We start from the raw sequence: 18720 nt of genomic DNA, 5'->3' as shown, positions 1-18720 counted from the left end.
TACGACAATACTTTCTATAAAAACCTTATATGCCCCCAGGGCATAACTTACAACCCTTTCCCTGAGGGCAGTGGGGAGAGTGTCCTCAGACATAATTTCCGGATCTTTCAACTACGCTGAGCAAAATGGCTATCTAAAAATTTTGATTGGATGTGTTTGGGGAAATGGTGGGCGCCAAAGGGGTGGTTTAGTTGCCTTCCAATCTCTTTCGACTATTAAAAAGGGCACAAGCCCTTCCAATTGCCAATCAAATGAGCTCTTTTCGAAGTTCCTATGACAACTCCTTCGTTGCGAAGTGCCCTGGTCTAAAAAAAACAAATATATGAATAACACATTGTGCCAACATCGTTCTTTACTTAGGCAGCGCTATTGCGCTACCTATGATTCAGAAATGAAGCAGCAAGAGTCAATCTAGTCTAGTGCTTAACGCAGAAAATTCAGAAAGGTTAAAAGACATTTTCTGTTGAATGCCTGGCACGAAAACGCCGTTAGAAATCTCAAATAAAACTTTAAAAATCAATAAGATGGCAAAGCATTGCTCTTTCAAAAACTTTATTCAAAAGAGGCGACAAAGGTATTTGCAAGTAATATCCCTAAGTTTTTCAAACATTGATTTTAAAAATCTACAAAGAAGACTAAAGTCCACACATGATGACATTGTCACTGAAGCCATTTTTCCTTACCTTTTTTCCAAGCAGTTATCTAATCTTCGACCTAAGTTCGATAATCTTATGATTCAATATCCTATTTCCAAGTTCCTGGAAAATAAATAATGATCGAGAATAGACGCTGACATTAAAAATATAAGACTGCATTCAAGTAAAGAAAAAAAGAAGAAAAAAAAAATACGGAGCACAGATTAAATGTTGCTTCGCCCATTTCATTGATAAGTCAACTGGCTGGCTATTGACAGATGACGTCATGTTGCTTGTAAAATTGGAGCGGAACTATGTTTCGTTCTTTATAAGTAAACAAAAAAAAAAAAAAAAACGAATAAAAATATACTCTTGTCAAAATACTCAGACCAAGATACCCCAAAATCTTGGACAGAGAATTTAGCGCCAAAGCAAATGGACACAAGTCTTCAAACAGTGAAATTTTAGATTCAAAACATTTGACTGGTTTCCGATTCTGTAGGTGTGTATGGAAGTTACCGCAAAATAACGAATACTCGTCCAAATCAGTATCAGTAAATAAATGAAACCCAAAACAAACAGAAATTAAAATAAATAACAGAGTTAAACTCAATCCCCCTCCACCTCCACCAAAAAAGGGTAATTGAAAAACGACAACTTTTTTCGAAGATAATTTCTCTACCTCCTTACCCTTAAGCAGTTACATTCCTTTCTATACAAAAAGAAAAATGAGCTACCACAAAGATCTCCTGACACCGACGCCCCCCCCCCCCCTCCCACTCCCTGTAACCCTGGGACATTAAACTCCAAAAATTTCAAGAAAATCCAGTAATTCTTCCAAAAATCCCTTTAACACTGTTCTGAACAGCGGGCTTTACGATAAATGTATTAGATCAGAAACTATCGAAATGACCTTCATGGATCTAAAATTTTTAGCCCCTGATAACCCAAGTATGTTAACACTCGGTTTCAAGAACTTTTTCTACTAGCCTGAACAGTTTCCTACATGAGATACGGGGTTTTCACGGCCCATTGCCAATATTATGCAAAACAATAAGAGCCAGCAATGGATCTTATTTGCCCGTTTTTTCTGTTGGTAGTTTTTTAGACTTAACCATAAGCCTTAGTACTAATTTAGCTAGTAATCATTGGGTAGAACAAGTGACTATATATACAAACCTTATTTATTAAAATATGAAACGCATGATATGGTAATAACAACGCCAGCACACCTTCTGTTAAACATGTTACTATCACAATATTTAATTTTGATGTTAGTGAATGTCATGTAACTACAGTAATATCCTAAAATTTTTATAAATATTTTTTATTTTATAAAAACAATTGACGTGCTGATAAACCAACGCTTTAAAAAGGAGGCAACAAGCCACAACTATAATAAATTTGCATTTCTTATCCGCCAGCCTCATAACTTTGTAGTCCTTAGAAATATTCTACTGACTTTCATAATACGAGCTTCTCTGCGTTTTTGTCTCATATGTCATCTAAAATGCTGAACTCACTGAAATACGAAAAGATGAAAATATCAGGTAGAATTTAAAATCCTATCATAAAGAGTAGAAAGCATTTTCAAAATAATCACTTTTCAGATTAGCTTATGCATTATAACAGGAATAAAATGACAACTAATGGTGAAATTCAGAATCTTCAAAAACAGGAGAATATCAGAGGTTTACGAATATACTTTAAAAAGAGGGAATATTTGTGTAACAAAAAACCTTCCTAACGATAGTTCAAGAAAGAGAGTAATAGTATCAATAAAAAAAATAGTCCACTCAGTTTTGTCAAGTATCACTGGAGTATTAGATTCCTTACTATCTTCTTTCAAAAACGCGCCAAACAGAATTAAATAAATTCTACAAAAAGTAATCTTGGTTTTTCATTTTTTTTTTTTTTTTTTAGCAAATTAGTTCCAAGGTTTAGAACTAAAGAGCCGTTGGAATTAGTTATGATTAATATAGATAGTTTTTATCGTAGGTTTGAAAATATTCCCTCAATGCATTACCTTTTCCATTTTTTCCAGAATTTAAATAAGGTTTGATATATACTTTTTTTTAGCAGCCAATTATTCAGTTATGCTTATAAGCCCATTGTAAGTCATTGATTTGTTTCATTTGATGAAGCATTTTTGCAATTTCATTCATGTTGTTTGTATGCTCTAAAATTTTGAGGAAAACAAGAAAATTATTCAAACTTTCTGAGTAGGCTAAAAATTGAATGTCCATTGAACTATATCTTTTCACAAATACCAGTTCGTAAGGTGGACGAAATTTTACGGTCACCACTAACAAGAAGCATTGACAAAAATACATTAGAATTCAATTAAAAAGATATAAAATTAGATAGAGAATGAACATAAAAAAAGACAACAATCCTCAAAGATAATTCCAAAGGTGCCGTTTCTGTTGGAAGCCAACTTTATTCTTCATCTCCTAACACCCAATCAATGTTGTAATTTTTAAAGTGCATACTATATATAGGCTAATGGGTACTGGTGAATTATGCAGGCACCGCGAAGAAGTCAAGTTTGGTTAATGCTAATGAAATAAAATAAAACAGGATGAATATATAATAGTTTAGAAATAAATTTGGGCTATATATTTGCACATTGGGGGGGGGGGGGATAAAGCATATCATATATTATATATGTCGCCTAACCTAACCTAGGTAACCCCCCCCCCAAACCCCCAAAAAACAATCATTTCAATATTGTAACTCATTGAGAAACCACGACTTTGCAATCATCTATCTATAGCGGTCTCTTGCAAATAGTCCGTTTGACGGGTTTCGTGACTGGTTTCCTTGATACAGTCTATAGCAGTGTACCCGCATAATGCACCAGTACCAGCTAATGTTGTATTACTTTGACCCAAACATACAGCTTATACTTTAATTCTGATTTAATTAATAATAAGAACAATTGGATTGCGGAAACAAACTCTTGTTAGCTTTGAAAGCAAATCAGCAATATGCACTTGGCAGAAGAGTCTATCCCATCTTCCCCATCTGGAAAATACAAACGGGGCCTAAATTACTCTTAAGGGAAATATTATGGAGGGATGAATAGAACATTTTGAGAATATGTTAAACAATGATAAAGCTAAGGAATGACACTTCTTTTTATGACACTTCGGAAGTGAGATAGATAGATAGATTTATTTTCCATATACCAGTAAAATAATTACATAACAATCTACAAATCCCCACAAAGGCTCCATGGCCTGTAGGAGGAGGATTATGAAAAGATCAAATAAACATTAAACATTTAAACGCTTAAGATTTAAACAATATAAACATAACATTAATATTTAAACATATAAACATAAGCATTTGAACTTTTAACATGTAAAGCATTTGCTTAATAAAAAAAAAAAGGAAAAAATAAAAAATTTAAAATATAAAAAAAAAAAAAAAAATAAAAAAAAAAGGAGAGTTCACTAAATAAGCTTTATAGTTCACTAAATAAGCTTTATCAAACTACAGTGAATCACAACATCTAAAAAAAAAACAACAAAAAAAAACAATTAAATGAAAAAAAAAACTATTGGCAGCAGGCAAAAGTAAGGAAAATTAATCACATGAATAAGATAAGAATATTGATAGCTAAGGGGATGACAGTAGTGAGAGAAGATTATTTTGCGACAATAAGTTAAAAATAGTATTATACAGATAACTTGAGGGTCCTAGATAAAAATGTTGGCAAAATGAATGAATTTTTGAGGGTTTTGAGAGTTCAGTTCGCAAGAATAGATTTGAAAATTAATTTTAAGAAGAATAAGTCGCTTGGACTAGAAACAAATGAAGGTAAAGAGATGATGTTAGATGTTGGGCAACGAGAAAATTGATCAAGTTAATAGAATCACTTACCTTGGTAGCATTATTAGTAAACATAGTCGACGCAGTAAAGATAAGACCAGACCAGAGTAGACCAGCCAAGGCCCAGAGTGTTTTTTCATAGCTGAAAAATGTTTGGAAGAATAGGGAAATAAGCCTGTGAGCCAAGATAAGAATATTGATAGCTAAGGGGATGGCAGTAGTCAAGTATCATTCTGAAACGTGGGCGCTTTGGAAGACGGAGGAGGATTGGTTAGGTGTCTTCCAGAGGAATTGCATAAGGATAGTTTTGGGTACCAGTTTGACTGACCCTATTTCTAACAGTAGGCTGTACGAATAATATGGTTCTATCCCACTTTCTAAGGCTATAATGAAAGAAAGATTGAGATATCTAGGACGCATTTTGCGGATGAAAGATACATATTACCAAAGATGTTCCTTTTTGTCCATCAGGAGGTCTCCGAATGGGGTAGGAAGAGGTCGTCAGGAAGAGTTTAAAGGAATTTCAGCATGTAGGTATGGGATGAATAGGGCAGTTTTGAATAGATTGGGATGGAGGAGGAACGTGCTCAGATGTGTTGGCCTCAGCCAGCTTGGTACTGCAGTGAGTTGTTAGTAGTAGTAGTAGTAGTCCATCATAAAACTAGGGAAGAAACATAAATACAAGGTAATTCTATAAATTCCAAAATTTGACTATGATATTATTTTAATTAGCTTCAGCACTTCTACGTATCTATAAAATACAGTTTAAAGAGTAACACTCCGACACTTGAAACTATTTTAAATGTGTGGGAGAATGGGACACAGTCATGCATAGCATTATAAAGGATAGCCCCCCCCCCCCCCAAAAAAAAAGTGAATTCTTGTCACGAGATGCAGGAGTGCAAATTTACAAAACTTTGTACCTTTCATTATGAGAAGAGTCTGTATTAAACATTTCGGCTGGAACTGTAGTGGGGGCGTGATTTGGGTTAAAGCTCAACATCCTATGATGATCGGAAAGCCTTTGATACATATGACCACCCGTCGTTCCATCAACGTTCAAGCTTCTCTGATGTGCTGCATTCATACCAAGACGATCCTAAACATAAAAAGGAGAAGAAAAAACTGGCAATTTCATTCACCAATAGCAGGTAATTCGAAAGACTCCTTCTTAAGAGAAAAACCTCTACTAACTTCAATAAAATACCACTGAAGACGTATCTGACAAAGCTAAAAATGGCAAACACAAGTGAAAGGAAAATACGAATCATTCACTGTTGACGTTCATACATGTATTTAACGTTGACATGCAGTTTAATTTATTTGATCTCTTTTGTCAGAAACTATTCAATTTTTAACTTCCCTAACAGCCCAGGGCAATTCTTTTTTTTTTGTAAGAAGGGGTATCTAACCTCTTTTCCGCCAGGGAAAGCAGAAAGGAGACTATCACCTCCCTCTTAACTCCCCGATATATGAAAAGCCGAAATGAAGCGCAAAATATTGCGATATCGACAGTAATTAGGATACTTTTCTACCCAAAACACACTTTTACTACTATACCCCCAAAAAGATATTTGCAGGCTTGCTCCTCTGCCCCCGTATGTCCTCGGAGAAAACCTTGGGGATTACGTGAACCTTGTACTTTATGAAATGGCTGAAGCGCTAGGCCATATCATCCAAAATGGATGTCATTGAACTGTGGCCAGATCAAGATCCAAGGAATCGTGGCGACGTAGGCATCAAACCAACGAATGGATAAATACCAAGCATGTTTCGTATCACTAGGTAGTGCATTTGTCTAGTCAATTGCATAATATTTGAAACATTTGGTTCTCATAATACCCCAAGCAAAGACCAAGGTAGATCAATTATAAACTGTTTATACCCAAACAGAGATATAGAAGGGTGGAGAAGGATGGCCTCGTCCCGTTTCTGGGACACTTATACCTACAATTGTAAGTTTGAATGATACATTTTTGTGTAGTTGTTTTTTTTTGTGTTTTGTGTAGTTGATACATTCGTTTTGTGTAGTTGAGAGTTTGTATTCAGTGCAAATATAAACTTGCTATTATTTGTTATTTATTTAAGTTTAGCTTCTATATATTTGTTACAAAGCCATTTTTTCCTCTTTATCTTTTCTGTTCTTTGTTTTCCGCTGAATGCAGTATTCACTTTATAGCGGCTTTTCAATAAATCAATTAAAAAAAACTTTCCGAAAAATAAGTTTTTCAAAGAAAAGTAAAAGCTATTTTAAGCTTAAGCTCAGCAGATACAAATACCTGCTAAAATTCAAACTCAAAACGACTATTAAAGAATTAAAGAATATAAAAGAATATAAAAAATAAAAGAATTAACTACTATTAAAGAATAAATGAAACCCAAAACGAACAGAAATTAAATAAACAATCATAGGAAATAACATACAACAAGTAATAATATAAATGAATAAATAGATCTTAAAGCGAGTAATGCTTAGATTGAATATGAAAATCAAGCTTAAAACGAAAAAAAAATATTTTGCTATTGAAGTGTAAATAAAACTCAAATCCAACAGAAATTAAATAAACAATCAACGCAAACAAACATACAATATATTAATATTAATGTAAAGGAATAAATAAATCTTGAAACGAATGAAACTTAGATTGAATAAGCAAACAAGCTTGAAACGAACAAAACTCACGTCAAACAAGAGTTTGAGTATCGCCTCCTTCTCTCACTGTATAAATCTTAATCCTACTGCGTCATTGGCGCTTTGCTGAAAACCGATTTTATTAAAAATATTTTCTTTTGTACTTGATATTGAAAATGAACATTAATTATAATAAAATTTTGAACTGATGAGCTTTCAGCAATTAATATCATTATACATCAAATGTTCAGTTTAATTTATTAGTTCTTTCTAAAGTTGTTCCAGACGAATATAGTTTCACTACAAACAAGAGTCTGGATACTGCCCCTTTCCTTAACTGTAAATAAAAACCAAAAGCCTACTATGTCATTGGCGCTTTACTTTAAAATATTTTTTTTCCAGTTCTTACAGTATTGAAAAAAAAAAAATTAGAGTTAAATAAATTCTTGAACTGATAGATCTTTCAACAACTAATATCATTATATATCAAATATTCAATTTGATGTTGTTTATACTTTCCAAGACTGTTCAAGACGCATAAAGGTTTCAGTAAATGACGCAGCCAATGACGCAGTAGGGTTTAGAGTTTTACAGTGAGAGAAGGAGGCGCTACCCAAACTCTTGTTTGTAGGGATTTTTGTTTGTTTCAAACTTGATGTGCATATTCAATTTAAGTTTCACTCGTTTTAAGATTCGTTAATTCATTTACATTGATATCTATTGTATGTTTGTTTGCGTTGATTGTTTATTTAATTTCTGTTCGTTTTAAGTTTCATTTATACTTCAATAGCAACAAATTTTTTTTTTCGTTTTAAGCTTAATTTTCATACTCCATCGAAGCATTACTCGCTTTAAGGTCTATTTATTCATTTATATTATTAATTGTTGTATGTTTTTCCTATGATTGATTATTTAATTTCTGTTCGTTTTGGGTTTCATTTATTCTTTAATAGGAATATTCTTTAATAATTTTGTTATTTGAACTTTGAACTATTTTTAACAAAATGCCTATCTCAAAATTTCTATATGATGCATTAAGGGCGTTGAGGGGGGGGGGGCGTTGCCCTCCAATCTCTTTTGACTCTTAAAAAGTAAACCAGAAATTTTAATTTCCAATCAAATGAACCCTCTCCGAAGTTTATACAAGCATCCCTTCTATGAAAACGATAAATGTTGCATTTTGGGCGTGGAGGGGGGGGGGATAGTTGCCCTTCGATCTCTTTTGACTCTTAAAAAGTGAAGAAGAACTTTCAATTTCCAATCAAATGAGCCCTCTCCGAAGTTTATACGAGTATCCCTTCCATAAGAATTATATATGCCCCTAGAGCGTTACTTACAACGCCTGCCTCCGGGCCATGGGGGGTTGCGTTGACACAGGAGTTTTTCTTATCTAACTTCTGAATTATTTTTAATGAAATGACTATTTTAAAAATTTTATCGGATAGGCTTGGGGAAAAAGGGTGTATGTGGGGGGGGGGGTGCGTGGCTAGTTGCCCTCGGATATCTTTTGACTCTTAAAAAGTGAACTAGAACTTTCAATTTCTAATAAAATGAGCCCTTTCTGAAGTTTAGACGAGCATCCCTTTCATAAGAACCCTACACGCCCCCAGGACAACCCTTACAACGCGTTCACACCGGAGTTTTGTTATCTAATTTTTGAACAATTTAAAAAAAAACTGGATATCTCAAAATTTGTAGCGGATGGAATTGGGGAATCAGGGCATGGGGGGGGCTAGTTGACCTTAAATCTCTTGACTCTGAAAAAGTGAACTACAACTTTCAATTTCCAATCAAATGAGCCCTCTATAAAGTTTATACGAGCATCCCTTTCATCATAACAATACATACTCTTGGGGCATAACTTAGAACGCCTTCTCCCGGGCCCTGGTGGGCTGTATTGACACCAGAGTTTTTCTTATCCAACCTTTGAACTATTTTTTTTTTAACAAAATGTCTATTTCAAATTTTGATCACATAGTTGCCCTCGGATCTCTTATGACTATCAAAAAGTGAGCTCGAACTTTCAATTTCCAATCAAGTAAGCCCTCTCTGAAGTTTATACAAGCATCCCTTTCATAAGAATCATATATACCCCAGGGCATAACTTACAACGCCTGCCCCATGGCCCTAGGGGGTTTTGTCAACATCTGTTTTTTTTTATCTGAATTTTGAACAGTTTTTAACTTAATGGCTATCTCAAAATTCTTTGGATGCATTCGGGAAAAAAAGGGGCATGGGGGGGGGGGGGTAGTTGCCCTCAAATCTCTTTTGACTCTTAAAAACTGAACTAGAACCTTCAATTACCAGTAAAATTAGCCCTCTATAAAGTTTTTACGAGCATTCCTTCCATAAGAACCTTATATTCCCCCAGGGCATAACTTACAACGCCTGCCTTCAGGCCCTGGGGGGGGGGGGAGTCGACCCCGGAGTTTTCGTTATATGGTCTTTAAACTATATTTTAAAAAATGGCTATCTCAAAGTTCTTATCAGATGGGTTTGAGAAAAAAGGGCGTGGAGAGGGGGACTAAGTGCCTCCCATCTCTTTTGACTCTTAAAACATGAAACAGAACTTTCAATTTCCAATCAAATGAGCCCTCTTTGAAGTTTATACGATCATCCCTTCAATAAGGACCATATTTACGCCGATGGCACAAATTACAACACCTGCCCCCGGGCCCTGGGGGTTGTGTCGACATCGGCATTTTTGTTATTTTGATCTTTTAGCTATTTTTAACAAAATAGCTATCTCAAAATTTTTATCAGATACATTTTGGGAAAAAAGGGCATGGGGGGGGGGGCGCGGGTTACCCTCCAAAATCTTTTGACGCTTAAGAAGTGAACTAAAACCACAGTTTATATAATTATCCTGTATGATCATTCCCTATCTCACCCATTATGAAAACCCGAACCGGGGTGCGAGTGCTCTGGAGAACGTTTTTGCAGATATAAACATAAGCGGCATCAAATCTTTTCACGGGTAGACAAGTCGGACGTGAAACAATCAGAAAGAAGCGGAACCCCGCTATTACGAATAATACACTTTGTAACCATTTCTAATTGATAGACGCAAACACACTGATCCATAAGTGAAGAAATAAGTAGGAGGAGCTTTTTGTTCGCACCGAGAACGAAGACCAGAAATGATCTGCGATAAACTTACTGAATAATTCTATAAACTGTGACTAAGACTTTCAATTTCCAATCAAATGAGCCCTCTCTGAAGTTTATACGAGCATTCCTTCCATAAGAACCATATATGCCCCAAGGGCATAACTTATAACCCTTGCCCCGAAAACCTTGGACGGGAGAGTGATGCTCAAAGATATAATTTCCAGAACTTTCAACTGAAGTTGAACAAAATGGCTATCTCAAAATTTTGATTGGATGTGTTTGGGGAAATGTGGGTGTGGAAGGGGTGTTAGTTGCCTTCCACGGCAACGCTTTCTATAAAAACCTTATATGCCCCCAGGGCATAACTTAAAACCCTTGTTCTGAGGCCTGTGGTGGGGGGTCGTCATCCTCAAAGCCCTAATTTCCAGAATTTTCAACTGTGTTGAACAAATTGGCTATCTCAGAATTTTGATTGGATGTGTTTGGAGAAAATGTGGGCGTGAGAGGGGGGTTAGCTGCCCTCCAATCACTTTCGACGATTAGAAAGGGCACTAGCCCTTTGAATTTCCAATCGAATGAGCTCTTTTTGAAGTTTCTACGACAAAACTTTCTATAAAAAGCTTATATGCCCCCAGGGCATAGCTCACAACCCTTGCCTCTGGGAAAAAATAAATAAATAAATAATAAATAATTAAAGCCGTATGGCCTTTACTACCATAATATATATCCCCATATTTATAACCATATATATTCCCAGAGTATAACTTACAAACCCTGGGGGGTTGTGTCGATCCCGGAGTTTTAATATCTCATGGTTGAACTATTTGTAACAAAATGGTCACTTTAAATTTTTATCGGATGGGTTTATCCATCCAATAAACCCGAAGGCGTGGAGGGCGGGAGGGGCTAGTTGCCCTCCGATCTTTTGTTACTGTGAGAAAATGAACTACAAATTTTAATATGCACTCAAATGAGCCCTCTCTGAAGTGTATACGAGCATCTCTTTCATAAAAACCACAAACGGCCCCAGGACATAGCTTACAATGCTTGCCCCCCGGGCCCTGGGGGGCTGTGTCGACACCGGAGCTTTTGTTATCTGACCTTTGAACCATTTTGAGAAAAATGGCTCTCTCAAAATTCTTATCGGATGGATTTGAGGAAAATAGGGCGTGGAGAGAGGGGGCAAGTTGCCCTCCGATCTCTTTTGACTCTTAAAAAGTGAACGAGAACTTTCAATTTCCAATCATAGGAGCCCTCTCCGAAGTTTATACGAGCATACCTTCCATAAGAACTATATATGCCCCCCGAGCAATACTTAGAACGCCTGTCCCGGGCCCTGGGGGGGGGTTGTCGACACGGGAGTTTTTCTTATCGGATCTTTGAACTATTTTTAACGAAATGGTCATACGTAAAGGAGTTTTTGTTATATGATCTTTGAACTATTTTTAACAAAATGGCTACCTCAAATTTTTTATCAGACGTACTTGGGGAAAAAGGGCTTCGGGGGGGGGGGGAGGGGGGCTAGTTGCCCTCCGATCACTTTTAACTCTTGAAAAGGGCACTAGAACTTTCGATTTCTAATCGAATGAGCCCCCTTTGAAGTTTATACGACAAGCCCTTCTAAATGAAGTGCCTCTGGGAAAATAATAAATTGAGTGTGAGAGGAGGCTAGCTGCCCCCCGATCACTTTTGACTTTTAAAAAGTGAATTAAAACTTTCAATTTCCAATCAAATGAGCCCTCTCTAAAGTTTATACGAGCATCCCTTCCATAACAACCATATATGCCCTCAGGGCATAAGTTACAACGCCTAACCCCAGGCCCTGGGGGGCTGTGTCGAAACCGGAGTTTTTTTTTATCTGAACATTAAACTATTTTTAACAAAATATATATCTCAAAATTTTTATCTGATGCATTTAGGCGGGGAGGGGGGGGGGCTAGTTGCCCTACGATCTCTATTGACTCTTAAAAAGTGAACCAGAACTTAGAATTTCCAATCAAATGAGCCCTCTCTGAAGTTTATACGAGCATCCCTTCCATAAGAACTATATATGCCCCTAGAGCATTACTCATAACGCCTGCCTCCGGGCCCTGGGGGGTTGCGTCGACACAGGAATTTTTCTTATTTGACCTTTGAACTATTTTTAATGAACTGTTCATTATAAAAATTTTATCGGATGGGCTTGGGGAAAAAAGGGCGTGTGGGGGTGGGGGCTAGTTGCCCTCGGATGTCTTTGGACTCTTAAAAATTGAACTAGAACTTTCAATTTCCAATAAAAAGAGCCCTCTCTGAAGTATATACGAGTATCCCTTTCATAAGAACCATATACACCCCCAGGAAAACACAACGCCTATCCCCCGGGCACTGGGGGGAGTTTTTGTTATCTAATTTTTGAACAATTTCCAAAAAAATTGGATATTTAAAAATTTGTAGCGGATGGGCTTGGGGAAAAAAGGGCGGGGGGGGGGGGGGTGGTTTCCCTTAACTCTCTTGACTTTTAAAAAGTGAACTAAAACTTTCAGTTTCCAATCAAATGAGCCCTCTACGAAGTTTGTACGAGCATCCCTTTCATAAGAACCATACATGCCCTTAGGGCAAGAACGCCTTCCCCTGGGCCCTGGGGGATTGTATTGACACCGGAGTTTTTCTTATCCGGCCTTTGAACTATTTTTAACAAAATGTCTATCTCAAATTTTCATCAGATGGGTTTGGATAAAGAAGTCGTGGGGGGGGGGAAATCTTTAGACTATTAAAAGTCTTTAAAATCTTTAGACTATTAAAAGTGAGCTCGAACTTTCAATTTCCAATCAAATGAGCTCTCTCTGAAGTTTATACAAGCATCCCTTTCATAAGAACTATATATGCCCCAGGGCAAAACTTACAACGGAGGCCCCCTGGGCCACCGGGCGCAGGGGGATAGTGACGACATCTGAGTTTTTGTGGTCTGACTTTTGAGCAATTTTTAACTTAATGGCTATCTCAAAATTTTTATCGGATGTATTTGGGGAAAAAGTGGCGTGGGGGACTAGTTCCCCTCCAATCTCTTTTGACTCTAAAAAAATGAACTAGAACTTTCAATTTTCAATCAAATGAGCCCTCTCTGAAGTTTTTACGAGTATCCCTTCAATAAGAACCATATATTCGCCCAGGGTATAACTTACAACGCCTGCCTTCAGGCCCTGGGGGGGCTGTGTCGACCCCGGAGTTTCGTTATATGGTCTTTGAACTATTTAAAAAAAAGAAAGTAATCTCAAAGTTCTTATCGGATGGGTTTTATCGGATGCACTTGGGAATAAAGGGTTGGGGGGGGGGGGAAGCTGGTTACCCACCGATATCTTTTGACGCTTAAAAAGTGAACAAGAACTTTCAATTTCCAATGAAATGAGCCCTCTCTGAAGTTTATACGAGCATTCTTCCATAAGAACCATATATGCCCCCAGGGCATAACTTATAATCCTTGCCCTGAAGACTGTGTGGGGAGTGTCCTGCTCAAACATATAATTTCCAGAACTTTCAACTACGTTGAACAAAATGGCTATATCAAAATTTTGATTGGATGTGTTTGGGGAAACAGTGGGCGGAAGGGGTGTTAGTTGCCTTCCAATCACTTTCGACGAAAAGGGAACTAGCCATTTAAATTTCCAATCGATTGAGCCCTTTCTGAAGTTTCTACGACAACACTTTCTATAAAAACCGTATTTGCTCCCAGGGCATAACTTACAACCGTTGCCCTAAGGGATGGGGGGGGGGGGTTGTTATCCTCACAGACCTAATTTCCTGAATTTTCAACTACGTTGAACAAAATGGCTATTTCTAAATTTTTATTAGATATGTTTGGGGAAAAGGTGGGCGAGAGAGGGAGGTTAGTTACCTTCCAATCACTTTTGTCTTATAAAAAGGGCACTAACCCTTTGAATTTCCAATCAAATACGTCCTTGTTGAAGTCCCTACGACAAAGCTTTCTAGAAAAACCTTATATGCCCCCAGGGCATAACACAACCCTTGCCCTGAGGGCTGTGGGGGAGTCTCCTCTTCAAAAACATAATTTTTATCAGGAAATCAACTACACTGAACAAAATGGCTACCTCAAAAAATTTTGATTGTATGTGTTTGGGGAAATGGTGGGCGTGGAAGGGGTATTAGTTGTCTTTTAATCACTTTTCACCCGTAAAAAGGGCACTAGAACTCTCGATTTTCAATCAAATGAACCCCCTTTGAAGTTTCTTCGACGACCCCTTCCATATGAAATGCCTCTGGGAAAAAAAAATAATAAAACAATGGAGCCGTATGGCCTTTACTACATGCAACGCTATAGAGTTGCCTCTGATACTACGAATATAATTATTTCACGAGAATAAAACCAACTACATCAATCAATTTTACCCTCAATCTGTAGTACTTTTATGTATATTTTTTTATAAGTTTGAAAAAAGAAAATACTGGAGCTCTCCCTCCTTTCTCAACTTCCAAAGATAAGTTCGGACATTTCTGAAACTGAATATTTGAGTACAAGGCCTTGTATGACGGAATAAAAGTCTGAAACCTATCCCAAAGCCATTATAATGAAGGGTAAATTACTACCTCAACGACGAATCAGATATACTGGAAGCCTGGAAAGCAAATTATAATTAAAGACAAATTACTAGATAAAAAAAAATTTAATGCGTAGGGAGCCACGAAAGCTATTATAACAAACAGAAAATAATTAAATACACGATAATATAAACACACTGCAAGCCAGGAAAGCCAAAATAACTAAGGATAGATTATTGGAGAAATGATAAACTAAATACATTGCAAGCAAGGAAGACAGTAGGATGAAGGTTAAATTATTACATAAATGATTAGAAAAATACACTTGGAGCCAGGTAAGCAAATATATTAAAGGGTAACTTTATAGATAAATGACAAATTAAGTAGCATTGGGAATAGGGATAATTTTTATTAAGATTAAGAATTCCTGTATCAAGTAAAAAGACAAGAATGATGAGAATGTTTTTATACAATAAAAGTTTATTTAAAAGGGTGAAATTAACGATTTTTATTGACTATTTTTCGTCGTATTATTCCTTCCACATAAAATATTTAAACAAACACATATGTTAAAATAAAAAAGGAAAAGCTGGAAGAAGAAGAATAACGCATAGACAAAATCTTCTCTTTTCAGTATAGATTTGAATTAAGTTTTATACAGTTCAGTCAGGTGTAAACTTAATAGTTGTGCTGTAAACTTTGGAAATGGAGCATAATCCCCCTGATGGGAGGTTTATGCCATGGGCACAAGCAAAGGTGTAAAGTCGTTTACAGAATTGTCAACATGTCTACATCCGTACCCCATCTTCAGCAATGGGACTATCTTTTAGCTCAAGAAGCAACATCAATCATAATATCCTTATACAGGTTCAAAAGAACTTCTCGGTAATCCCTGATAAAGATATGTTTCCGTTTTCACTAGTTTTTCATCAAACAGAGTGTTCAATTTTGTTGACAAAAGGGCTTTAGGAAAGGTCCTATCCTTGTATGGTATACCAGACAAATACATTACAGTGATTGGTTCTATGTACGGGAATAACACTGCTGCGGTTAAGTGAAAAATGAGGTTAGCAGCTGGTTTTGTATTAAATCAGGAGTTAAGCAGGGTTGTGTACTATCCCCCTTTACATGGATCAGTTTGATGGACTTTGTCTTAAGGAGCACAGGAAAGACAATGGAAGGCCACGGAATCAAATGGAGAGGAAAAACTCTCCTGGGCTTAGATTATGCTGAGGATTTAAGTATCCTCGATGAAAGTTTGAGCAAAATGAATGAACTTTTAGAGGTTTTGCGAGTTCAGGATGCTAGAATATGTTTGAAAATCAATGTTAAGAAGACTAAGTCACTAAAGCTAGGAATAAGTGAAGATGAAAAGGTGACGTTGCGTAACGAAAAGATTGATCAGGTGGACAGCTACACATACCTTGGTAGTATTATTAGTCAAGACGGTGGGAGCAGTGAAGATATCAAAAGTAGAATAGCCAAGGCTCAGGGTACTTTTTCACAGTTAAAAAAAAGTTTAATAGAATAGGAAGATAAGTCTGCAAACCAAGATTAGAATTGTAGAATCTACAGTGATGACAGTGGTCAAATGTGGCTCTGAAGCATGGGCGCTCCGAAAAACGGATGAAGATTTGCTAGATGTTTTCTGGAGAAATTGCCTACGGATTGTTCTGGGTACCGGGCTGACTGACTGTACTTTAAACAGTAGGCTATACGAAAAAAGTGGTTCAATCCCGCCTTCTAGGGATATAATGAAAGAAAGGTTGAGATGGCTAGGTCATGTTGTGCGGATGAAAGATTGCCGAAGATTGTCCCTTTCGGCCAACCGTCTTGGGCTAAACGAAAAGCAGGTCGTCCTCGTCTGGGGTGGGAGGACGTCATAAAGAAAAATTTAAAGGAAATGGGAACTTCCTGGTATTGTGTAAAAAGGGATGCTTTGAATAGAGTGGGATGGAGGAGGATCGTACATAGCTGTGTTTGCCTGAGGCGGCTTGGTGCTGCGGTGAGTTGTTAGTAGTAGTTGTCATGCTAATGAAAGTCTCAAAGCTAATACCAATACTATTGCCAAAGACATTTTAAGGACACTAAAAAATGAAAATTTCAATTCAAGAGTTTAAAAAGACAGAACGCAAATCACAATATACTCCAAAAAAAAAATGCCATGACAAAACACTCAACTTGAAAGAAATATGTAACATACCAGTTGAAGTTGACCCAAGGAAAACAACTACAAGATGAGTAATCAAAGGTCCTAATCAAACCTAACCTTTGGTTAAACATACATGATGAGTAATCAAAGGACGAGTAATCAAAAAGATTATACTGATGAGGATATTCTGAAAAACCTACGAAGCCCAATTAAAACTGCCCAATCGAAAATATTACTTTTGCTTGATAAACTTTAAAAAAAAACATACCTCTCAATCTACATTTTATTCTTAGCAGCTAAGTTGCCAGAAACTGTATTGTCAGCTGGAAGAAGCAGGGAAGTATGTTTCAAGTGTCCAAAGTTTGGGCATATGAAAAATGACCGTACAACATATAATTCTATTTCTATGAGATGTGGCAAAAGCCATATGTATAAAGATTACCCCCAGAAGGGTGATGACTCACTAAAAAGAAGTGAAGAACTCAGAAAACCACGCCACAAGTTCGTAAACATCCTCGGTTAAGCAGCAAAACGGTTAAACATGTGAATATAGCAGAATGACTACAGAGGGGAAATAAGCAAACTGCTTCAACTCATGCACAAGCAGTGAGCAGCGAATCCCTCGACACAGTCCATTAAGTCAGAAAGTAACTATTGTATAATGCATTAGCAACAGATATCCTAATGCCCATTGTTTAAGCTTTGGTTCTTACACCTGAATTCTTTCGAATACGGTACACGCTGTCAGTATAGACAGCACAATAGATAAAATATGTACAGTAATCCAAATTTTGACCAATGTAGAATAAGACGATCTCAAAATAAAAGGCGCTATTTAAAAAGCCACACAATGGTCAGAAAAAGCCACACAATGGTCAAAACACCTAACAATCACAAGATTGAGGCATGAAAATCACAATGAATTCTCAGAAACAAAAAGACCATCAAATCAGAAACAAAAAGCACCTTAATACACTCAGCAGAATTAATTAAATCAGAGCAGAAAGAAAGGCATTGACAAATTTCCAACGTGGATTTATCGAATTTTGTAACGCAACTAAAAACGTGGTAATGCTTCATAAAACAGATGTTAATACTACATTACCACATTAATAAATTATTTATGATAGATGTATTCTTTGATTTGAAAGAATCTATTGATAGTATAGTCCATTGAAAGCTGGTGAATATCCTCATACGGGCCAAACTTAAAGGAAGGATACTTGCAGCAATCTACAATGTATTAAGCAAACATCTTGCAACGGTCAAGGTTGGAGGACACATTACAGTTGATCAAATAAAAAGAAAAAAATCAGTTCCTCAAGGTTCCGCATTGGGTCCTGACTTTTTTAATTACAGTTCTGATGACATATGTTTCTGGGTTACAAAATTCTTCGACTTCAAAAAACTTATGCCCATGATGCTACCATTGACTTTTCCTTAGAATAAACTTTAGCCATGTCAATTACAAATAAAAATTGTGATCAAATCATATTATTTCTAGATGAACAACATATTGGAATTGTAGAAGATACCCAACTTCATGGCTGCAAAATTGACTCTAAGCTATCATGGATTAATCATAGCAATGATGCAAGTAGATCATGCCTAAAAAGAATGAAAACAAGAAATAACCCAAAATTTGGATCAGTAATGATAACCTTATTAAAACAAGAATTAACAAGACTGGCTGAATACTTATAAGTAATCTAGCTAGATAAATTGATTAACAGTATTGCACTGAATTGGCTCTTTAGATGTCGCACGAAGAGGATGTTACACTGAACTTAACAATGGCATTGCAGGTTCCAACAGTTAGG

The 18720-nt window shown here is 36.5% G+C and overlaps 1 protein-coding gene across 2 annotated transcripts in view; it reads right to left on the bottom strand.

The window, feature by feature from the left end:
• Positions 1 to 589: 589 nt before the first annotated feature.
• LOC148952225 (uncharacterized) overlaps positions 590 to 18720 on the bottom strand; it is a 60179-nt gene continuing 42048 nt past the window's right edge. Inside the window, exons 4-5 of one of the 2 annotated variants that reach the window (XM_089088881.1) lie at positions 5396 to 5571; positions 590 to 758 (exon numbers count right to left, since the gene is read on the bottom strand). In XM_089088881.1, the coding sequence (XP_088945007.1) occupies positions 737 to 758; positions 5396 to 5571 (198 nt within the window). In that variant the 3' untranslated portion in view covers positions 590 to 736. Of the gene's footprint in view, positions 759 to 1807; positions 2158 to 5395; positions 5572 to 18720 lie in introns of those variants that run through there. The other variant, XM_089088880.1, reaches the window with a different exon arrangement.

The sequence above is a fragment of the Artemia sp. Qi Xiang Cuo genome, chromosome 5, assembly GCF_049724085.1.
Source record: "Artemia sp. Qi Xiang Cuo chromosome 5, ASM4972408v1, whole genome shotgun sequence".
Lineage (NCBI taxonomy): Eukaryota > Metazoa > Arthropoda > Branchiopoda > Anostraca > Artemiidae > Artemia > Artemia sp. Qi Xiang Cuo.
Note: the sequence above shows the minus strand (reverse complement) of the source record. Positions and strands in the feature narration are given on the sequence as shown.